General features: G+C 44.4%; 1 protein-coding gene across 2 annotated transcripts in view; it reads left to right on the top strand.

The window, feature by feature from the left end:
- The first annotated feature begins 1,438 nt into the window (after positions 1-1,438).
- LOC135245326 (inactive phospholipase D5-like) overlaps positions 1,439-24,876 on the top strand; it is a 54,678-nt gene continuing 31,240 nt past the window's right edge. Inside the window, exons 1-3 of one of the 2 annotated variants that reach the window (XM_064318345.1) lie at positions 1,439-1,940; positions 2,438-4,125; positions 6,403-8,900. In XM_064318345.1, coding sequence (XP_064174415.1) covers positions 8,727-8,900 — 174 coding nt within the window. In that variant the 5' untranslated portion in view covers positions 1,439-1,940; positions 2,438-4,125; positions 6,403-8,726. Of the gene's footprint in view, positions 1,941-2,437; positions 4,126-6,402; positions 8,901-22,371; positions 22,770-24,876 lie in introns of those variants that run through there. The other variant, XM_064318354.1, reaches the window with a different exon arrangement.

The following is a 24,876-nucleotide window of genomic DNA, read 5'->3' on the forward strand; positions in this document are numbered from 1 at the left end:
AGCAGCTTTAGACTTCACGCCTGAGACCGGCCCAGAGGGATATCACTGCTGTGTCACAGTTTGTGCTGTAAGCCAGATAACTGGATAAGAGCCGAATTCAGTCATGTTATGATATTATGTAACGTAATGTAATGCCATATATTATAATGTAAATGGAGGCAATCGTTAATGTCTTTATGCATTACCCAGAGGGAGTAATACCAGCAGGCACTGCGTGGGGTGGGGTCTTTCTGAGACTCGATCTGAGCCTATGTACTGGCGCAGACCCACAGTGAAGCACTTGGGGAACAGGAGCTTTGATGGCTGATGCCTCCTCGAGAGATGAGTTTCTTCTGCTTCGCCTATTACCGACTGACCAGTCTGTGCTAGGAGGCGCGAGGCAGTGTCCCGACACAACGTGGAACGAGTGTCATTTTTCACACAAGACTTGGGGATGTGCAGGTTTGGCGCCGTTCAGTCCTGCAATCTCTGTGTGAGCGAGGAAACTGGAGCCAAAATGGTGGCTGATTACGGGAGAGTGAAGTGGCGCTTGGGAAATTGTACATCACATTTATGGCCGTAAAGAGAGCATGGTGTGTGGGAGAGACAGACTATAGCCCACACACTCTTCGGGGATAACTCTCCAGAGATGTCATTATTGCCAGCTTTGGAAAAGGACCAAGATGTGATAACAGCGCAGAGATGCTCTGTAGGCCAATTACTGTCAAAGGCCTGAAGATGAATGTACATTATTGATAACAAATCTGACAGCAATGACTTAAAAACAAAGGAATCTTGGTAAAAAAAAACAAAAGCCTACCATTAATTGGTTTAGAACTAGCCAGCCATTTATTGTCCACAGTCAATCTTGCCTTTATTTTTTACACTTTTACACTGTGTATATAGTGGTAATAACGGCAAGGTGTATTGCAGGGTTCTTTGTTTGGGTTTAGCCACAATCAAACTCTTAACCTGAAACATATTTTCCAATTTTACCAAATTTGAAAGCCGCATCTGTGCTGTAAAAATAGTTTACTGAGAGAGTTTGCCAATAATTCTATAATGTGTTACTGAAAGAGGTTTTTCAGCAGGAGGACTGAGGTCAAGTGCACAGGCAAACCCGTGTCTTAGAGTAGAGAAAAATAACAACTCGGAGTCCTATCTGTGATAGACACAGGAGTCATAGTCACTTAATGGACTAAAAGTACATTAAAACAACACAGACGTAGCTATGTGCCAATTATTCTGTGCTCCTTCTCTGAAACATTTTTAATGAGTCTACACCGTATAGCCTGATCCTTCACATCACATTACGCAGCTTCATTAAAAATGACTGTGCCTTACGCGCTGCAGGAGACAACTGTGCACGTTACTGAGATGCGTGTGCACGGGCTGGCTGTAACTGCCAGAAGGACGGCGGTTTCCTAATTGCCCCACGCGCACGAAGAAGTACTGAACACTGATTATGCGGATGCGCCACCTGCTGCTTTTGCGCAGTAGCCTACTTTAGCTTTGAGGGGTTGCCACTAGACGCATTGTCTTCCTTTACTCGGTTTGTAAGTGAAACTAATTGAGGTTAAGTTCTTCTGGAATTGTGTTGAAGCCAAAAAAAAAACCCGATTAAACAACTCCGACAGAAGACAAATGTAATCGAGTTAAAGCGGAAAAACTACATCTCTCCCACTAAAAGCCTTGGGAAACCGATGATGGATCTTTTTCAAAGGATCAAGCGTATCCTCTTTCGGTATTTCAGAAGTAGTTATTTACAAACATTAACAACTTCGTTGTCAAAGCAAAAAATTTCCAGGATTTTATGCCAAATAAAAGAAAAAGTTTTTTTTTGTCTTAATTCAAAATCTTATCTCTTTTTTAAAAGTTAATTTTATTTTTAAAATTTTATTTCCACGCACAGTTTTTACAAACAAAACCAGGCAATGCATTAAAGGGACAGTGCAGGAGAGGTAAGAAACCCAAAAGTTTTACAAGTACCTCTCCTAGTGATATTAGTTAAGCAAAAAGTGTCGACTCATAACATCATATTTTTTCTTAGGCAGAAAACATTGTCTGTACGTTCACCCTCTATCTTCAACATGTTTCTTTTACTGAGATTTTCTGATACTGCCAGACTGCCTCTTTGATTTCTTTGTTTCCAATTTTTTCACATCAATAGGCTATTGCTTCTTTCCTGCAGTGGAGTGATGTTCCTTCCCAATGTAAGAATCCTGCAGACTTGTAACATTTAGCCAATGCGACAACTGCATCAGTCCTAACATCACCTCTATTGAATTTACCTAACTCTTCACTTGAGACTCAGGTTGGATTCAGTTGGAAGCTGCTTTTCTCAAGATATTATATCCACTTGACATGAGAATGCCGTTTGCCACAATTTGAAATATTTTGTAATCAACTGTCATTCTATTTACTGTCTTACACTGAACCCTTTTCACCCTAAAATCAGCAACAAGTCCAGACCCTGGGACCCAGGTGAGGTGAGACCTGTGTGACCACCTGCTTTAACTGATCTGGTAAGCGCTAAGTGACAATGAAAGTAAGCAGACCCCGCAGCTCTCCTGGACTGGGTTCGGAGACACAGTGGCCCTCAAGGATGGGGTTCGGGGACCCCAGCTGACCCTGTGACCCTCCAGGACCAGGGTTGGGGACCGCACAAGGTGACGGACGAGCCATGGGCAGTAACCGCATGGAAGGGAAGATGACAGAATTTCTAAAGTTTCTCGAGTTTGGGTTTCAGGAGCAGATCGCAATTCCTCCCCACTGCTGTCTTCACTCCTTTCCTGCTTCGCAAGCCAGCTGATTGGCTCCTTCGTCCTCCTGCTCTGGCAGTGAAGATGGCTGCCAATCTACGGCCCCCTGCTGTGCCATTTAGACAGTGGCGCAGGAGGGAGTCTGAGCAAATGACATTCATTTCTGAGAAGAGGCTCAGAGGGATTTGGTTCCCCATTAATTAAGCCTCTTAAGACATTCTGCTCCGTTTACTCTCTACCCTCACCCCTGCCACACACCCCCCCCCCCACCCCCCCCCCCCAGCGGCCAGAGCTGGGCTGAGCACGGCCTTCTCCAGCTTAACGGTCTGAGACAAAAAGCTGAGAGGATCCCCTATAGACGAAAAAAAAGGCTTTCAAAAATGTCGGCCGTTTGGATTTTTTTTTTGGGCTAATTGTTTGAGCCTTGGCACTTTGCAGCCTTTTCTCTGTTCGTTTTCAGCGGAATAGGGGGTGACGGGTGGGGGGGGGGGGAGAGATTCCCCGGAGGTTTGCGTCAAACACGCAGAGCGTTCTGATTCCGGCCGTCTGTGGAAAAACGCGGCTCTCCATGCTTGACCTGATCTCACCTCCAATCTCACAGGATAAGAAATCTCTGCTGCTGCTGCTGCTGGTGACCGCTCTATTTAGGTGAGCACAGTCTGCCGTAAAACTTTGATAAATGAGCTGCTGAGTTTAGGTGGAGTTCCCGTTTCTTTTCCTGCTAATTTGTGGTACGTACGTGCAGTCAGGACTGGACATAAATTCACTAAAATCTATTTTGTTACAAAATCCAAAATACCTTGCAAAAACGGTATCCGTTTCTACGAAAAGAAACAGTTGGTGACACTATATGTTTTATAGGAGAACCACGGATGTGTAACACTTTTTTAAATAGGCAGTGGGGTTTGTGCATGAATGAGGCTAGGGTTGCAGATGATTGGCCATTCCAAATTAAGAATGGTGGTAATTGGAGATGCTAATGGGAAAACCCACTAATATATGGTACGACCGAAATGCGAAACAAATCAAGAATCTCTCAGAATGTGAGGACACGTGAAAATGGGTTGGAATAGAGGGTTGTCCCAGGATAACAGGACATCTAGTCGATTGCATAGAGGAATGAATCAAAGTCTGTAGTATCTTCAGATTAATGATCTTGCAACATTTAATTTCAGAGATGAACTAATTAAATGTTTTAGTATCCACAGCTTCTGCGTGACCTCAGTCACTTAACCTCACTTTTAGGAGGTCAGCCCGTACAGGCGCGAGGGGTGCTACTGTGGCTCATGATTCATTAAATCTAAAAATGGGATGTGCCATAGCGCTGGACACACAGTTTCTCCTCACTCTGCCTGCTGCCAGTGGAACGGGAAAGGAGATGGAGGTAAGAACAGTCTGCAGAAATCTGATATCGCATGTGCATCTCCGATATCACTTGTGCATTTCTGATATCACTTGTGCATTTCTGATATCACTTGTGCATTTCTGATATCACTTATGTGTCTCTGATATCATGTGTGAATCTCTGATATCACTTGTGCATCTCTGATATCACTTGTGCATTTCTGATATCACTTATGCGTCTCTGATATCACTTGTGCATTTCTGATATCACTTATGCATTTGGAGTGTCGTTTTACCAATTTTTACAGACTTCATGTTTATCTCCAAGTCGTTACTTAATGTTAAATAGCTGAAAGTAAATGGGATCGGGCCATGGTGTTCTGCATGTGTATACCAAAGATTAGATATTGCAAGCTACTGCCAATAGCCAATAGAATTGCAAATAGCTGAAAATGTGTTTAATGTAAATATGAGTGGCTTTTCTGAGACATGGCAGAAATTTAGGGGTTTTTGAATTCATAGTATTTTAGTGTTTGTACTATGATGAAGTGCTACTATTGCACAAAAACATGAATATTGTATTTAAATATGCAGATATTGTGTATACTCACTATGTTCCGTGATTGTGTTCAGATAATCAGTGAAATGTTGTGTACTAAACCCATTAAAGCAGTACATTTTACTGAGCATTTTTACTCTAACCCACAACCACTTAGTATTCGTGTGGCCTGGTCACATGATTTAAATCTCTCTTGCGGTGACTGTGATGTATGGCCGCTGTGAGTATTGGAAACGAGGCAGCAAATCGGACATTATCATTCTGTCTGTGGACTCCTCCTTCGGACAGTCATTAATTTGTGCTGCCGGCAAACCAGGTCTGTCCGGTTCATCTGTAAACGTAACAGAAATTCCATTGCTGTTTTACGGTTTCAGTGTGCCGAGTTTGTGCCAAATTAGAATTTAATTTAACCAATTTGTTTCATGTCAAAGGCTCTTAACTCAAATGAATGATTCATTTTAAGGATGGTTCAGCTTGTGTCAGTTGCTGGAATCATTCAGCATATGGGTACTCTTGTCTATGTTGATAGAATAGCTTGGTTTGAGACTGTTGCTATTGTGTCTGACTGTAGTGCTGTCTAGAGCTGAATAGCTTTGCTATATTTTTATTTTCTGATAGTGTTTGCAACACAGACCTTATCACCCTGTACCAATCAGTTCAGTGAAGATGTGGATTGATGGATTATTTTGGTCATTTATGAATAATGACGATATTATTGAGTGGGGGTGGGCAGATACAGCCCTGCTTTCCCACCCCTAGTATAGAGCGTGAATAAAAAGTTGTGTTTAATGTCTCATGGTAATGTGGAAATGTCTTGTTCTGGAAAATGTCAATGAAAAGTAAGTGTTTGCTAGCTGGTCAAATTAGGACAAAGGCTATTTTAATTGAACAACTGTATCGTGCATTGACAAATCATAAACAAGGGCATTGCTGGTGGCAAGCTGGGACATTTCCATGATTATATTTGGATATAATTTCTGTGCAAGATGTGATTTTTAAAAAGTAGATTCCTAGAGCTGCTTATAGCAAGACTCCATATCAGACCCGAGTCAAATGAATGTTTGAAATACTTTAGCCCCTGGGGCACCAGTAAAATTCCTGCCGGTGCCTGGCAGTTTAGAAGGAAACCTTTTCTCCAGTATTTAGAATTACATTTTCATTTCATATGATTGTAAGTTTTGGTTAGTTTACATGTTTTGTTCGAAATTGTCAGGAAGCTATACAGTTGCTTTCTGATTGTACTGGCATTTAAAGAGTTCTTTTTCCAGGTACGTTCTGAATTTGACTCGGGTATTTGACTCCATGTGACAGACGAGTCCCCAATTCTCTTATCTGGGGAGAGTGATGTAGATGTGATATGACTGAGAACGGGCGAAATCTGACTCAGCACTTTCTACAAGAGTAATAAAAATGATGTCATGTTTGAATACTGATGAATCAATGTTATTTTCACATCAGAGGTGGCCACAGATGAATCTTTTGGCCAAGAAAGGCAGGGACTGTCTCCATTTGTTTGTCTCCGTTCGTTCATAGGGGAAACGAACACATTATATAGTGGCTGCAGCGTAGCGTAATGCGTGAGAAACTACTACCATGTAACGCGGAGGTTGCGGGTTTGAGTCCCAGATGTGGGGTTGCTGTTGTACCCCGGAGCGAAGTACTTAACGTGAATTAATTCAGCAAGTATCCAGCTGCATAAATGGACTGGGTGTCTCCTCAGTCTGCTAAATGCCTGCAGCATTTTTTTTTTTTTTACAGTGAGTGATTGCTGAAGCCATCATTTAGGGGCAAGTGGCTGTTTACCGATGCTGGCGATCTGAGCATGTGCGGTGGCCTGTTCCTCAGAAAACACAGTAAATCAGAGAACTCCCACGCACTGCAATCAACCTACAAGCCGGCAGTTTTTTTCTCAAGGAAAAATGATGTGCTGGGCGCTCTAGACTTCTGTGAAGGAAATAAATAATAATGCACTTTCCTTATTGCGGCACCATGACTGATGTTATTGATGTCAACTTGGTTATCCACAGTGACCACACCCAGTCTTGTGTGTGGATGTACATTGGTCACACCCAGTCCTCAGTGTGTATGTACATTGACCACTCCCAGTCCTCAGTGTGCATGTACATTGGTCACACCCAGTCCTCAGTGTGCATGTACATTGGTCACGCCAAGTCCTCAGTGTGTATGTACATTGACCACTCCCAGTCCTCAGTGTGTAAGTTCATTGGCCATGCCCAGTGCTCAGTGTGTAAGTTCATTGGCCACGCCCAGTTCTGAATGTGTATGTACAGTGCCCACTCCCAGTCCTCAGTGTGTATGTACATTGACCACGCCCAGTCCTCAGTGTGTAAGTTCATTGCCCATGCCCAGTGCTCAGTGTGTATGTATATTGGCCATACCCAGTTCTGAATGTGTATGTACAGTGCCCACTCCCAGTCCTCAGTGTGTATGTACATTGACCACGCCCAGTCCTCAGTGTGTAAGTTCATTGGCCACGCCCAGTGCTCAGTGTGTATGTACATTGACCACGCCCAGTCCTCAGTGTGTAAGTTCATTGGCCATGCCCAGTGCTCAGTGTGTATGTATATTGGCCACGCCAAGTTCTGAATGTGTATGTACAGTGCCCACTCCCAGTCCTCAGTATGTATGTACATTGGCCATGCCCGGTCCTCAGTTTGTATGTACAGTTCCCAGCCCAGTCCTTAGTGTGTTGAGTTGTATTGCGTGTTGTGTCTCCCCTTTCTGATGATAATCACATATCATTGGTACAGCTTTTTTTCAGTTACTGGTTCTGTTGAGTACACGTACAGTGTGTTCGATATTTGATTTCCCGTGTGAAAGGGGAATGTCCTGGGGTGGGAGCACCATCTCCCATTAATATTTGATTCATATTTAATATTTTATGGCTCCATCCAGTGGTTGGTGGCTAAATAATTTTCTAATGCAGTTCATTGTTTGTCCTGAATGGGTCAGCCACTCCCGAACCCCGAAACTTGGAGAACTTTGTACACACTGTCCTCTCTCTCTCTCTCACACACACACACGCGCGCGCACACACACACAGCTGTGGGCACACTTTTCAGCAGCCCTGATAGGTTGATATCACATTACTCTAATGATGTTGCAGTGTTTGTTCCAGGCTCCATGCTTGGATTAGCCTGCAGGCTCAGGAGCTAACGGATGCTATAGACTCTCTGCCTCAGATGTGGGCTCACTGATAGACAGCCATGGCAACGCCGGCTACTGCGCTAACATCCTGCTAAATTAACGCTTTTTTGAGACCTTCAGCACAGCCGGGAGCTCTGATGCAAACTGATGCCTCTGAGAGACACTGATAAAGTGTTTGAACTCAGTCACAACCTTACAGAGGATCCAACAATCCGTTATGCACTTTACCAGATACATGCATACACACACACACACACACACACACGCTCCCACACGGACACACACACACTCACATGCGCGCACACACACACACACATATGCAGGCACGTAAGCACACACTCGCACACAGACACAAACACACAAATTCATGCACGCATGTAGACACACATGCTGACACACGCAAACACATATACCAACATGCAGACACAGACTCACGCAAACACATATACAAACATGCAGACACAGACTCACGCCTACACATACATACACGCTTGCATGTACTCACAAACATACATACACGCATGCACACGCACAGACACACTTGCATGTACACACACACACAGAGCACAGTAGAGTGGCAGGGTGTTCTTTCCTGCTAAACTGCAGCAGCCTTGCTGCACCGAGAGCCCCTCCCACTGGCTGCTGGGGACCCCCCCCCCATGCCCCCCCCCCTCCTCCTCCTTAGTCTGAGCAGAAGTGCCAGGAGAGTGAGAGGAGAGGAGAGGAGTGGGGAGGAGAGGAGAGGAGCCGCCACAGACTGCTGCTGCTTCGCCGCCGTGCCGCCGCTGTACCGCCGCTGTACCGCCGAGCCTCGCCGGCGTTCCACGCGCACAGAGAGGCGGCTTCAGGCGATGGAGCGGGAGGGGAGTCCCGCCCCCTAGGAGAGCCCGGCCGCCTGAGGGACACCCCCAGACATGCAGCTGCACCCCCACGCCTGCAGCCGGCCCATCGAGGGGCTGGGGCGCCCCGAACTCACCGCTCCCTTCCCCCGGCCGGCGTCCTTCGCGGGCGCGTCCGTCTACAGCGCCGTCCAGCAGCAGGACTACTCCTCCGGCGTCTGGCTCCGTAGGAGGGACAAACTCGAGCACGTAAGTTACCCCCAAAACGCACACACACCTCAATATACATGCACTTATACACACACACACACACACATGTCAATATACAAGCACTTATACACACACACATACTGAGACACACACACACACCTTAATATACCAGCACTTGTACACACACACACACATATTGAGACACACACACACACCTTAATATACCAGCACTTATACACACACACACACATACTGAGACACACACACACACCCACACACCTCAATATACCAGCACTTGTACACACACGCACACACACACACACCTCAATATACAAGCACTTATACACACACACATACTGAGACACACACACACACACACACACAGACACACACCACAATATACCAGCACTTATACACACACGCACACACACACACACATACTGAGACACACACACACCTCAATATACAAGCACTTATACACACACACACACACACACCCCTCAATATACAAGCACTTATACACACACACACACACATACTGAGACACACACACACACACACACACCTCAATATACAAGCACTTATATACACACACACACACACACACATGTCAATATACAAGCACTTATACACACACACATACTGAGACACACACACACACCTTAATATACCAGCACTTGTACACACACACACACCTCAATATACAAGCACTTATACACACACACACACACATGTCAATATACAAGCACTTATACACACACACATACTGAGACACACACACACACCTCAATATACCAGCACTTGTACACACACACACACCTCAATATACAAGCACTTATACACACACACATACTGAGACACACACACACACACACACACACACACCCACCTCAATATACCAGCACTTATACACACACACACCTCAATATACAAGCACTTATACACACACACATACCTCAATATACCAGCACTTACACACACACGCACACACACGCACACATACTGAGACACACACACACACCTCAATATACAAGCACTTATACACACACGCGCACACACACACACACACACTCTGAGACACACATACACACACACACCCCTCAATATACAAGTACTTACACACACATACACCTAAATTTCCAAACACACAAACACACACACACACACTAAAACATACACACACAACACTGTCAGGCTCTCACTTTCTCACAGACACACACAACACTGTCAATCTCTCACCCTCTCGCACACATGCACACACAGACACACTTCATATACTGTCTTGGAGGTGGAGTTGGAGGTGTTTTGGGGGAGGATAGTGTGGTACCTGCTGCATGCCAGGCTGTTTAAATGCTGTGTTTGTTCTGTAGAGGCTCTGTGTGGTCCTGCTTTCATTGGAATTCTCCCGGCGTGCAAATCGGAGAGGCGGGTTCCGGCGTGGAAAGAGAATCGGTTCGCTGCCCTAAAACGTACCGTCCTTCGCAAACCGATCTCAAGCGTAATTCGCGACGTCGTTACTTTTCAAATGCTTCCCATTCGAGGAAGGATAGGCCAAGCAGTTGTAGGTAATAAAGACCGACCATCGTCTGAAGCTTGCGTCCTCCTTGCGGTCCTAAAACGTTTTTTTTCTCCTGCTTTGTCCCTGGACGGTCCAGACACGCCCGTTTTGCAAAAAAATGTGGGGTTTGGCTGTGTGTTAGCAGGTCTGGCTGTTAATATTTGATGGGTGAAGGAGGTGCTGCGTTTTTTGAGAGCAGTCCTGGCTGGAGCTCAGAGCCGCCACTGACCTGGAAACACAGAGAGACAGAGAACAGCGGTCTGAAGTTTCACTCATAACCCAAAACCCTGTGCTACTTTCTGTCGCTCCAGACCCCCCACCCCTCCCCCCTGTGCTCAGGGCCTCCCCCAACAAGGGCTGATACCCCCCAAATCAAAGGGGAGGATTGGGTTTCTCTGCACATGGCACGGGGTATAAACTGTATTAAGAAGAGGAAAGCAACCTGTCTTTTATATGTAATGCGTACATGAAGATATATGCATTTCATATACATGTATCTGAAAAACGTCTGGGTGGTGTGTTACAAAAAAACAAAATTGTTCTCAAAATCTATAAACTGCAATCACAATGCCGTAGAGGCATGGCTACAGGTGTGTGTGTACAGGTGTTGCTACAGGTGTGAGTAAGGGTGTTGGTACATGTGTGCTAATAGGCATGGTTACAAGTATGAGTATAGGTGTGGGTACTTGTGTGGAGAGGTGCGGTTATTAGAATGGCCTTGTCTTCATTGATTTTAAGGGCCCCCATCTTCCGGAACTGCATGAGCTGCATCTTTATTCCACCCCCCAGAGTCCGCCCCCCAGAGTGTGATATTTTCAGATGGGTAAATATCTTGCATCCGGGGATAAGAGTCACTACCGCGTCACAAAAGGCTTAAAAGCCAGAGGCGCAGAGGAGTCCTGGGTTTTCGACTTTCTGAATATTATTTCACATTAAGGCTTATTAAATGCATGAAGTATTTTTGAATGGTTCCATTTTCAAATGGGCGCCCTGTTCTCTTATTGTACTGAAGAGCCAGTTGCTCGCCGGTTCTGCGAGATGACGCAGGCGATCCCTAAAAACGTCAGCGTGGCTGTTAGCAATCAGACACTGGAGCTGCGTGAAGCCACAGCAGCAGAAATGGAGAGAGAAGAGAAGAGAGAAAGAGAAAAGAGGGGAGAGAGAAAGAACTGGCATAAATAGGTCAGACCCATCTAGCGTACATCCGTTTCTGTTCTCTGCTTCACCTCCCCAATCGTTTATTCATTCCTAAACATGGTTACACACACACATGCACACACATACACACATAAAATATATTGGCTATGTATATGGATTATTGACAATTTATTTTCCCCACAAAGCTCTGGGCTCAAATAGATAACCAAACTTTGGAGTTACAAAACTTTAACTAATGCTGCTGGAACAAATGTTAATTTGCAATATATTGTGTTGGCATTTTAAATTACAATGTTCCACTGAAACGCTATTAGATGCTCATTAACGAAGCTATAAATCAATGATCCTTTCAAATAAATGAGTTGTTAGTGGGAAACACAAAGCGGCTATGGGAGTGATGGAAGTTAACTGGATCCTTTCCTAATCAAGATGTTTAATTTTGCCACGGTAACCTGACTGGATGAGCTGCAAACTGTAATTTGTGTTTCGCCTCTTCTGGAAAACGAGTCTGAAAGTGTGCAGAGCATGATGGGAAATCTTTAGCAAGACAAGACATAAATCTGACAAATAATTACCTTCTTTTAGGCTATAATTATGCTAAAGACTGTAGGGCAAAAGACTGGACTCATTGTAAGTTCTTCCAATTAGCATATAGCTCTGAGTGCTACCAGTGATCCTACTCAAGACAAGAAATAACGAAAAGAACTGGACAATGAATTATGCATTTAACATATTTTATGTATGATGTCCATTCTGTTGCATTGTCGATCATTAGCTGCAGGCATATTAGCAGAATGCCTGTCAAGCAAATTACAGGTGAAGGAGAGTTGAAGTATTAAACATTAAATCCATTGTTTGGTTTGTACTGGTTTTTTTTTTTTTGTGCGCTCGTTGTGCTGCGAGGTAAAAAAAAAGAATTCCTTCAGGAGCGATTGTGTTGGGAGAATCTTATTTCATTGAGTGTGCTGGGTTACAGGGGGGGGGTATTGATTTGTGTGCCAATAAAGTGTTACCTTTGGGTAAACATCTGAACTCTGTGTGACTCCGCAGTCCCCTTCCTAATGACCAGAAAGCTGTTATCGACAGAGCTCAGCATGTAGGAGGACATTCTCTTGTTTTCCATCGAGCTGTTCTTTCCTTTCAGACAAAAACGGCTTTTCAGAACGGAACTGACACCCTTTGGCGGCATTAAAGTGCACTTTGTCTGTCTGTCTTTATATGTCTGTCCATTCTTTCTTTCTTAATTTCTTCACACTACGGTTGCCCCAATTATAACGGGACGGGAACTCCCCTGTTCCGGAACCGGTTTTTAATTTGCGATCCCAAAATTGCGCCTGGGGAGTTGCGGTCGTGAGGGCCGCGCACACCAGTGCACGGTGTTCCCTCTGACTCCCTGGCTGCCTCACACACACACACACACACACACACACACGTGGTTCTGGGCCTGGTCACCTCTTCCGGTAACGCACAGTGACTCATGCCTACAGCCGTTTCGCTCATAGATCAGGAGCTCGGGCTAACCTGAGAGGAAACTCACTCTGTGATTATTTATTTATCTCCCCCCCTCCCCCCCAAAACCAGTCCTGGAAGGCATTTTGTTTTATACCTCGTAAATGGACTCGGTACACTCTGCCCTGTGGAAAATATGATCGCTTATGAAAGGGTACTCAGCTATCAGCAGGGTCGAATTGGTTCAGTGTTTTTTTTTTTTTTTCAAACTAGAAACTGGAAATAACTTTCATTGCTTGCCTCCACTGCCCGCCAACGCCAGGCTCTTTGTTTGAGACAATCCACTCAATGCTCGCCTTTATCTAGTTAGCGCACACAAGTTGATTTTCTGATCTTTCAAGTAAAGCTGGAATGGAACTGTACTGACAGCCATCTAAAATTGACCAGGCTGCTCATAACCTTATGGTGCTGTGAGTCTGAGCGGATCGACTCTGATGTGAGAAGTGTACCCAACTTCTGTGGCTACGTTTTGCCAATTCAAGTCCTGAAGGACCGCAGTGTTGGCTGGTTTCAGCAACTGCACGTTTAATTTAAGTCATTGGTTGGCTGGAGTCCACACAGCTTGTTTCCAAGGCTTAAGTTGGCTACTGATTAAAAGAACCCAAAAAAACCACACAGACACTGCAGACCTCCAGGCCTGGAGTTAACCCTGCAGACCCTGTGCCCTTCCAGGCCTGGAGTTTGAGATCCCTTCTGTAGAGACACTAACACACATTTGTTGACTGGGTTAGAGTTCTTTGCAGAACATAATTAAAAGCCCCTTGTGTGGCGCTGCAAAGAGTAGCTCCTGTGATTTAGATGTGTTCATTTCTTTTGTTGTAGTTGAGACTGTTCAGTGCTATGGAAGTATGAGGTCATTAATGACAACAGTAAACATAGTTTAAACTGTTCAAAGGGAAAGGATTGTGTGATTTCACAGACATCATTCAAATAAACGAAACTGCTACTTCTGGCTTTCTCGGGCCATTGTTTATGACTTCTCATCAACCGTATCTCAGGCAACTGAAATGTGAGATTCTAGAAAAGGAGACCTTGTTCGTCTGGAAGACTACATCCTGAGGTTTTTACCCAAATGTCACCTGTAGTCTTAACATTAAAGTTTGGCGTTTAACACAAGATTTTGTCGGTCTTTCTGACGTTTTAACATTTTCACTCTGAGCTGTAATGGAGGATACCCACCCTGAACGCCATGTAGCCAGTTCTCAGAGGAGCCGGTGTTCACAGCCGTTTTTGTAGAAAGTCTGCAGAATTGACAGCGTCTGTCAGGTTCAAAACGCCGTTCTTGTCGCCGGCTCGACATCCCCCGACTGATCTTGAACGCCGGCTTTTAATCTCGGTGATGTCGGCTTCCTTGAGAGACGATCTGAAATGGATTCTTGCGCTCGCTGGTTTTCCTCGTTCGCGGCAGCTCATACATTTTGGCAGCGCCGCCTCTTTACCACTTAGCCGCACGGCTAATCTACCCGATTCACTGTAGCGCTTCTCATTAGATGGGACGGGCTCGACAGCAACTGGTACAACTACTGGTTTTCCACCTGATAGCTCTGCTGTGAAATGGCTCTCACCGGAAGAGACCAATTATAGTGAGCTCATCGCTGGGCAGTAATAGCTGAGAGCATTAAAAGGAGAATTGGATTTTTTTTCCCCCTGGCCTGTCTTGCAGATTAAAATTTGATGAATGGCTTTAATGTGTCCACTTTTTAAACTTCCACTTTTTAACGTGATCCCTAGTTTTTTTTTTTTTTTTTTTTTTTTTTTACTTTCGGTTCGTTCCCTTCTGTCACACAAGCGTGTTTCTCATTCCCGTTCGTGGGTTTGGAGCCGTTGCCAAGTGTGCCGTTGTCGTCTGCAGAAAAAGATGCCCTTGAGCGAAATCCCTGCCAAAGCATTGAGCTCTAATTTGCTGGCTCGCTTTATAAAAAAAAAGACTTTAGAATTATCGAAATAAATGTTATGATCTGTTTTTATGGACTGCGTACCGTGTCGCCATTTCTAACTGCTGTGCAGTTGTGTGGTCGGAAAGTATGACTCCAGTCTTGGGGGGTGCGGGGTGGGATGAAGATAAACCCCAGAAATGGAAACGACGGCGAAGAAGGTTGAGTGGCCGTATGCGACGTGGACCCTAAATCCAGCAGAGCTCGCCCTCCATTTTGACGGCCTCATCCCAGACTTGGGCTGTACATCAGATTACTGGTGCCCAGCGGATTGATTAACCCTCATCAGTGATTCTGTTGGTGTTTGTACTGCCTGGGTAAACCTGTTTGTATTTGCCTGACCACGCCGGACAAACACCACAGCTCTGTTTGATTGATCTGGTCTGATGGCTTACTGAAAGCCCTCTTTGCCAAAAGACCCAGGCCTCGGGTATAGGGCACTGTGAGACTGCGCTTCCCTCCTCTGTTTCCTCATAGGCCCTCTGAGTACGCGAAGGTGATGACAGTGGCGGCGAAACGAAGGCCGTTCCATCTTTGTGTCAGCGTCTAACGGCGTCTCCTGAAGATGAATTGAAACACAGAGAACGTGAATCATTCTGCAGTCTAGGCCTCTGACTTTTTCTGTATTAATAAGCAAAACTCATATCTGGAAAAAAAAAATGCTCTTTCAAGAAACTTCTCAAAGTAATGAGGGGGGGACGGAAAAAAATCCTCCACCACTCATTACCGTGATAAATGCTGAGGCTAAGCATTGAGCAGTCTTCCTTTTGTTCCAGATATCTTTATGGGGTAATATTAAAGACAGTGAGAAATAATACTAAGAACAGCGTATTCAAAGTATGACAATTGGGTACGTAGATACAGTATGGTGACAGACATCATTGCAGGTTCTCTCATTTCTGTTTTTCTTTAAAGTAATAATCACCACTACCCATTGTGAAAACAAACCTTTATCAGTCTAGCATGGAATGTTTTATGGTTTCCATGGTATTCCTTTATCTATTCACATTAATAAAATACTAAAATTACATTTCTACATTTAAAAAGAAACTATGTATCCACTTATTTTTCCACATGTCCCCAGATGTGGAACAGGAATTCTTTTGAATGCCCATCTGTTATTGTATATATAAAGAGCTCACCAAGGACCAGCGATACCATCTTATCCGTCTCTGGGCGTGATAGCTGGACTCTGTGGGTGATAGTTAGTCTCCAAACTCGAATTATAATTATACTTAAAATGCAAGACCAGGAAGTTGCCTGAACTTCTGACAGCTCATTAGAAATAAAACTGAGGCTAAGCATAGTGAGGTGTTGGGGGGGGGGGGGGGTTATTTAAATTGGAGTAAAATTGAATTTTTTTCTGAATCCCCTGTGGAAAAAGCAATATATTCGGTAAATACCTTCAGAAAGAAATCACTGGAGATAGGAATTTAGCTTACAGTCCTCATCAACATGGAGACCTTACCTTCTTCCTGCCATAAACCCCCCACCCTGCCCCCCACCCTCCATCCTCCAATGACCTGCTTGGATTTCTTACAACCAGTCTCTTGATCTACTAAAATAGTTAAAATTATTTCTCAAGTTCTTCCATAATTGTGCCCTTAAAATTATTTTAACACATTACAGCTTTAGCTTGTTGGCATTTCCTTTGTCTTTGAATACTGGCCTAATGGTGTTTTCCATCGGTCAACTGGTGGCCTGTTTGTGCAGTGCAGGGAGATCATGTGAACCGCCTGAGAAATTAATTTGGGAGATGTTCAGGCTGTCCTCAGGGATCAAGACATGAAATGTATTAAATTCACATTTATCTGCGGTTGGGTGCGCCCCAGTGTTCTTACGTCCGTCAGGGTATTGATTGTGAAAGTGGGGCTGAGGGTGGGTTGATATAACTCTAAATGCATGCATGTAGTTCCAAGCTTTTCTGCTGTTCAATTCCTGCTGTTTTGGGGGGTTTATTAAAGGAAATGTACGGCCTGCGCTTGTGTTTGTAAAGCTGGCTCACCATCTGCTTTATCAATGCTGGATGATAAATTGCACCCGGCAATCGGGTTATTAATGCATTTCAGAGACTTGTGCTTGTATCTTAATCTTGATCTGCATAATCAGGTGTGGAACTGAAGACCTGAACATAGTGCTGCTCATTACCTCTTCAGAGGTGAACATTATTTTGTGGTGCTAGAGGGATCGTAGGACTATTACAGGCACTGACATGTCCGTGTAGCCATTTTCAGGTGCATCACATTTGACGGCTCTGCAGTTGTGCTAGAAGGGTCAACAACAACGGCTAAAGACTTTTAATAATATTCTCGTCTATGTTGGTGAGTTCTGTACCTGAGTACAGCGTCTCTCCTTGGACTGAATGTCATGTCTCTTTGAAAATGCACACCAGCCAGGGGTGTGGTGTTCCAAGCACAGTCTACTGCGTGCAGATGGTGTGAGGATCTGATGGGCTGTGGAATAGTGCCGATCTTGTTGGAAGTGTCAGCTCAGGTGTATGTGAAAGGTGTCAGCGGTTGGCACCGCGGAGGTCGATAAGCGTTGTTGAAGGGCTAGAGGTCGCGCCGGAGGTACCTGGAGTCCTGCCATGGACTCTGTCCAACCTGAGCTGTGCACCCACATGCCCGGCGCACGCGCATAGAGCTCTGCTGGAGCTTCCAAACGCATATTCGCCGTGTCGTTAAAGCCGTCCTCTCCGGGACTGCGTGCTGATTGGAGCAGAGTCCCCGGGCCAAGCGCACCGCGTCCTGCCCGTCTCCGAGCGGCTGACTGTGCACGGTGCTATTTTAAGGGGAACCACGTCAGTTCTTTTTGGCCCCCTTTCCACGCGTTGGCCCGAGTTTCAGTTTGTTCTCTTCGTAGCTCCGTCACGTTTGACCTCTGGCCCTGTCAGTCAGGTGACTGGGTGTTTTTCAGAACACAGTTTATTGAGTGCTGCTGGGTGCTTGGCATCGTCTAGAGAAACCCATAAACGTGCTGCTATGGGTGCAGGACACGGGTTCCACTGCACAGTCCTGGGTTGAACTACGAGCTGCAAATAAGACTAATGCTAATGATACTAAATGACATAAGCGAGTGTACCAGTCCGCTTTTATGTAGCAACATTGCGATTTCACTCTCTCATTTTTGTGGGAATTCAATCTTTGGGAAGCACATAAACAGTCCCATTTTGTTCTCTGCAGCGTTCTGTTGCTTTGGCTGCAGTATTTGGTCAGCCTATCGATCCTCCGGAGCAGCATGTGGTGTTGTGTGGAAAACAGGGGCGAACCCAGGAGAGGCTGTTTAAGTGCTAACCGCAGGCAGCGCAAATGCCTACCGTTGCCATGGCCAACCGCTGGGCCTAATGGCCTTGGTCACATGACCAGCCATTCACGGAGCAAAGACTGAGTTCCACTGCACCTATCGGATTCCACTCAAATAAGCTGATGTACTGAAATGAGATTACTCGGCACATTACGATAGCGATTCATCCAACTTCTGACTGTGGTCACTTTGGTAGAATGAAAATTTCTACCATTTGCAAAGTGACCGTCGCCAGAAGTAGGACGAAATGCTATAAAAATGTTACGAAAAAAAATCTGTTCCATGAATTTGTTTAATTTGCAATGCGGTTAGCTCTGGAACCAAGAAGAGGGGATAATGTGTCTGCATGGCACAATCAGTGTGTCTGCTTGTCTGATCTCTTCTCGTATAGCATTAACACTTATTACTGCTGGCGTAAGTGAAACATCAATATAATTACAATGCAGCCTGTTCAGGCTCATAGTGCTATAAGGTTATGAGCAGCCTGATCACATTAATAGCATCAAAAGGTTATGAGCAAGCCTGTTCAGGCTCATAGTGCTATAAGGTTATGAGCAGCCTGATCATATTAATAGCATCAAAAGGTTATGAGCAGTCTGATTATATTCATAGTATCATAAGGCTATGAGCGGGCTGGTCAGGCTCATAGTACTGTTAGGTTATGAGCAGTCTGATTATATTCATAGTATCATAAGGCTATGAGCGGGCTGGTCAGGCTCATAGTACTGTAAGGTTATGAGCAGTCTGATTATATTCATAGTATCATAAGGCTATGAGCGGGCTGGTCAGGCTCATAGTACTGTTAGGTTATGAGCAGTCTGATTATATTCATAGTATCATAAGGCTATGAGCGGGCTGGTCAGGCTCATAGTACTGTAAGGTTATGAGCAGTCTGATTATATTCATAGTATCATAAGGCTATGAGCGGGCTGGTCAGGCTCATAGTACTGTAAGGTTATGAGCAGTCTGATTATATTCATAGTATCATAAGGCTATGAGCGGGCTGGTCAGGCTCATAGTACTGTAAGGTTATGAGCAGTCTGATTATATTCATAGTATCATAAGGCTATGAGCGGGCTGGTCAGGCTCATAGTACTGTAAGGTTATGAGCAGTCTGATTATATTCATAGTATCATAAGGCTATGAGCGGGCTGGTCAGGCTTATACTGCCCTACAAAGCCTAACTGCAGTAACTACGCAAAGGGTAAAACTGAGGAAAAATGGCTTTAAAGTGTTTTAACTGGCCAGCCGTTGTGGTTTTTGGGCATAAAATTTACCTCATGAATACATGTACAATTAGTCCAATATCACTTATATGCCTATAACCCATTTGGCTGGCCTGTTAAAACACTTTAAAGCCATTTTTCTCAGTTTTACCCTTTTGCGTAGTTACTGCAGTTAGGCTTTGTAGGGCAGTATAGTACTGTTAGGTTATGAGCAGTCTGATTATATTCATAGTATCATAAGGCTATGAGCGGTCTGGTCAGGCTTATAGTACTGCTAGGTTATGAGCAGTCTAGTCAGGCTCATAGTATCGTAAAGTTATGAGCAGCCTGGTCAGGCTTATAGTACTGTAAGGTTATGAGCAGCCTGGTCAGGCTCATAGTATCGTAAGGTTATCAGCAGTCTGGTCAAGCTCATAGTGCTGTAAGGTTATGAGCAGCCTGGTCAGGCTTATAGTACTGTAAGGTTATCAGCAGTCTGGTCAGGCTCATAGTGCTGTAAGGTTATGAGCAGCCTGGGCAGACTGATGTCTTAATAATAATATGAGTCTGACAAGTGAGTCTACCTGTCATGTAGTTCCACAGGCGGATCATGAATTGTTCTGGATGTTTGTGCTTATTTCCTGTGGGATGGATTCGGCTCTGTCAGGCTGAGTGGCATCAGCAGAAACAGCAGCTTCGGTGCGGGGTCCTCTGCATTGCATGGCACGTAGATTTGTGATAACCACAAATTCCCTTCAGTTTCTGTCCTTTAAATCTTTTCACCATCACCTTTAGTAAGTGCGGGAGATCCACCAGGATTTCATAAGATCAGGCAATTAGTTTGATGGAGAAAATAGCTTCAGCTCAGATATTCTGCAGACAATTAGTCTCTAAGCTGCGGACAGGAAACAGATTAAAGTTAATGTGCTTTTCAGGACGCATTCTCTCACTCTCTCTCTCTCTCGACCGCTCTCGCGCTCTCTCTCTCTCTCCAGCTCTCCCGCTCTCTCTCTCTCTCTTTCTCTCTCTCTCTCTCTCCCGCTCTCTCTCTCTCTTTCCCCCCTCCCCTCTCTCTCTTCTCATAATTTAAAGCGAAATGAAATGTGGGCATCGGTTTTATTATGAGATGCTCAGCTTGCCTACTTAAATCAAAACAAGTAAAGTGAATATGTTGAATGGAAGTGTGTTTGGACTGTGTAGTGATGTGTCTGGTCACACAGATGTTGTGCTGTCTTAGTGTGTGTGACCTGGTGTGGCACAGATTTTTTTTTTGTTGTTTTTTTTTGTTTGTAGCAGTGTCTTCTACGCATCTGCTTGATGGTCTCTGCTTGATCACCTTCGACTAATACATCCTGATATTTCACAATTATTAGCATCTATCCTACCGCATCTACATAATGCAGTACGCTTTGCATTTTCTTTTGGGTCTCCCATTAAAACACTTTTTAAAAATTTACAGACAGACAATTTTTTTGACCTGTTTTTGTATATCTTTATAAAAGTAATAGGGCATTACATTTATAATACATTACATTATATATCAGACGCTTTTATCCAAAGCAACGTACAAAAGTGCATATCAAGGTCATTGGAACAACTACAAAACACAGGTTTGATAAGGTACAATACTTATTTTGTACAGTTATTCATAGCCAAGAACACAAAGTCCAGTTCACACAGTGAACATTATTCTGACCTAACAGGCAGTTACACTTTATGGTAATCATACCTTGAATTTCAAGGGTTCATTATATTCTAGCTCACTTTTGAATAGCCAGTGTGACAATTTTGGTCAGTTTTTTTTTTTTAAAGCATGAATGATTTGAAATGCAGTGTGCTTTTAGGTCTGGTGGTCTTGTGCTTGAAGTAGAGTGGACAATATGCATTCTTTATGTTGCAAATGTTTTATGTTGGCGATGTGAGAAAGTTAGAAATGAAAGCAGTGGAAGATCCTTATCACTGCCTCAAAGCCAGAATGTCAGCCACTGTGTGTAGATAACAAGCACATCCCAAACAAATTACAAATTGGTCAGAAAGAGGTGTCATCTGTTTGAGTGTGCTTGTATGTGTGTGTGTGTGGGGGGGGGGGGGGGGGGAGGGAGGAGGAGAGAGAGAGAGAGAGGGGGGATAGAGAGGAAACGAGAGAGAGGGCGGGTGAGGGGGAAAGAGAGGACGAGAACTTGAGAGAGACAGGTAGAGAGAGGACAGATTAATTAAACTTTAATTACAAAGGACTACTCTTCCCTGACAAGGAAAAAGAGAAAATCCTCTTACAGGAAACGCCAGAAGCTACAGTTATGGCACTCTATATTAGCCTGCCGAAACCTGACGGGACACTGACATAATAAAAAGGGTATATAGAATAATAAATAGTAGTTATTAATAATGTTATTATTATTATTATTATTATTTATAGTATTAATTTTTCAGTGCTGTTCTGTGCTTCTATTGCTCTCGAGAAATATTTTCTGCCAGTAAAGCACTTTTAATTAGAATTTGAGAGAACGAGTACAGAATGCTATTTCTGTCGAGATGGAGAGAGAGATGAAAAGAGGCCACAGAGAGAGGCTGATACACTTATGTGTCTGTACTGTGTGTTCATAAGTGTATGTGTGTGTGCTGTGTATTTACAGGTGAGTGTGTGCATTTGTATGTGTGTGTGTGTGTGTGCTCACTTTGTCTGCAGTCATTCCTCTTCTCTGCTGTAGGGGGCAGTATAGTGTTATTCGCAGTTCCAGGGTGAGGACTAACAGCAGAGTTTGCATTGGTTGCTTCTGGAGGGGGAGAGGCAGAGCACCTCTCTCTCTCTCTCGCTCTCTCTCTCTCTCTCTCTCTCTCTCTCTCGCTCTCTCGCTCTCTCTCTGTCTCTCTCTTTCTCTTGCATGCTCGCTCTCTCTCTTTCTCTTGCTCTCTCTCTCTCTCTCTCTCTCTTTCTCTTGCTCGCTCGCTCTCTCTCTCTCGCTCTCGCTCGCTCGCTCTCTCTCGGGCAGAGAGCGGGGAGCCCACTGAGCGCGCTCAGTCAGATTGATGGCACCATGTCAGGGCTCCGGGCTCGCAGTCACACTTCCCAGCGCCGCGCACGGAACCCGTCAGCCCCTCGGAGAGCCGGAGAGAGCGGCCGCGCCGCGAGCGTGCCAGAGCGCCAGGAACAACGTCGCCCCCCTCTCGTCCTCCCAAGTGCCTAGATTTTGGGGGAACGTGAGCCCCGATGCCAGGACTGTCGCAGGACCGCGCTATGAAGGTGAGACCCACTTCTGTTTTTGGGCTCGCTCCGTATCGGGGGAGTGTGGCTGTTGGGGAGTGGGGGGGGGGGGGGGGGGGACAGTCCAATTTTCCCACGCTGCCGAGCGTGCGCTCAAAGTTGCCGTTGCCTTTTGCTGCGTAAGTTATGCGCTGGCTTCTTGGAAAGATATATTCATTATATCACATTTAGGTATTTACCTGGCATGCTGACAAAAGTGTGTGCATAACAGTTTAGGCTGTGAGGTCCAAGTTATTGGGACAGATTGAGCTTATTTATCCATAGATTTTTTTCCTTGTATTTAAAAAGGATCCTACTCAGCTCTTACAGTTAAGCTCATTTTCATCTGCGGTACTGCGCAAAACAGCAAATTCTCAAGAATGTATGACAGGTGCATATATGATTAAAAGTGTCTGTGGGTTTCTGAGAAACTCTCAAAGCAGAATCTGGCGCACAGGTAATTGCAGTACCTTTCGCACTCGGGTGCTGGAGCTCTGCTGATCCTGTTGTCGGGCGTGAGACGGGTTAGGGTTTGTCCCTGCGGTGTCTCTTGAGTCACAGTATCTGTGTTTGTGCCGCTGGCTTACATGCCTTGCTTCTGTGTTCTAATAGTTTGATTGTTAGTTTGATGGCTAAACGGTTCTCGCAGGGGAGAGGGTTGGATGATTAGCTTTGGCAGCTTACCGTTGACAGAAAGCGGTAGGTAGCATGTTTGCAACCCAGGTGAGCTACTGCTGTTGCCCACCTGAGAAAGGCAGTTCTCCCATGTTGTTCGGTACGCAGCTTTGTAAACTGATACTGCTGTAGGGCATGGTGTCCAGATGTAAAATTGATTGCCAATGTGCATAAAACTATGTGATGGTGTTTGTAGCTGCACAAAGCTGAAAGTCCTGTGTTCAATTTCTGCTGAGTGATGTATTGGTGCTTGTTGTCCTTGTGTAGTTGTTTTCCTTAAGTGATAATAATAATTATATATTTCAAAAAATATATTTTTATATATAAATATACACTATAAAAACATTTATTTCTTTTTTATTTGGGTGTAAGAAATAGACCGAACGAAATAAACGAAAACCAAACAGGATACAAAATTACACAATAAATACTGTTGTAAGAGTCAGGAAATTAAAACAGAGCAGAGGCCAAGAAATAAGAAGAAACCACAGTAATAAAATTCATATTAAAATAAAGGGATAACCAGACTGTTAAACTACAGTGGTGGTGTTTGTGGGTGCTTGGGGGATGCTGGGCTTAAAGATGAGTTTCCTACAGCCAACAGCAGTGAGTAGCTCATACAGTGAGTTATAATAAAGAGGGTCAGCAGCATAGCAATGGCATCCATGCATCCCATTCTACCTGGTAGATGTCCTTATCAATGCCACCACTTGGTTAATTTAGAACAGCTCAGAGAGTACATTCAACACTTAACAGAGTACTTTTTTTCCTGTTTTGGACTCTGTAAGAGTTGAATAAATAGAAAACATTGTTATATTGTTACTGAAGGAACTCAGGAAGAACTGGGAAGGTTAAGCACCTTAAAACCTCCTGGCGTCCGCCTGGTGAAATATCTGAATCACCCCAAACTCCTCACTGTCAATGAAGAGATGAGCAATGGCTTTATTAACCATCTCCTCTGTTTATCTCTGTGTGTAGATGATTATATGTATCATTATCTGTCAGAAAGACGCATAGCAGACTATGCGTTCCTCAGCCTGTGCCTTACACAGTCTGTGCCTTATGCAGTTTGTGCTTCACGAGGAGATGTCACATTTGTCATCGTCTCTTCATTAGCCGTCTGTTGATTGGGAAGAACGATTGACGGGTTTTCCATAAGCTATTCAAGAAACGTGTGTTTGAGTGTTCGTTCCTGAGGCTTTCAAGGTCATACGCCTTTCAAATGTTTGTGAAAGAAACAGGAAATAAAAGCATTGAAACTGTCTCAGGCTACCCTGCTGAATAACAGCTTTTTTATGTTTTTTTTTTTGAGTGTTTGACAACCTTGAATTACAGTCGCATAGTATTCACGCTCTCATTCTCCTCACTGCGATTTCTCATGGAAATTAATAACCCACTAAAGCTGAGGCTAAAAATGTTACCTGTTCCTTTT

The sequence above is a fragment of the Anguilla rostrata genome, chromosome 2 (genome assembly GCF_018555375.3).
Source record: "Anguilla rostrata isolate EN2019 chromosome 2, ASM1855537v3, whole genome shotgun sequence".
Taxonomy (NCBI): domain Eukaryota; kingdom Metazoa; phylum Chordata; class Actinopteri; order Anguilliformes; family Anguillidae; genus Anguilla; species Anguilla rostrata.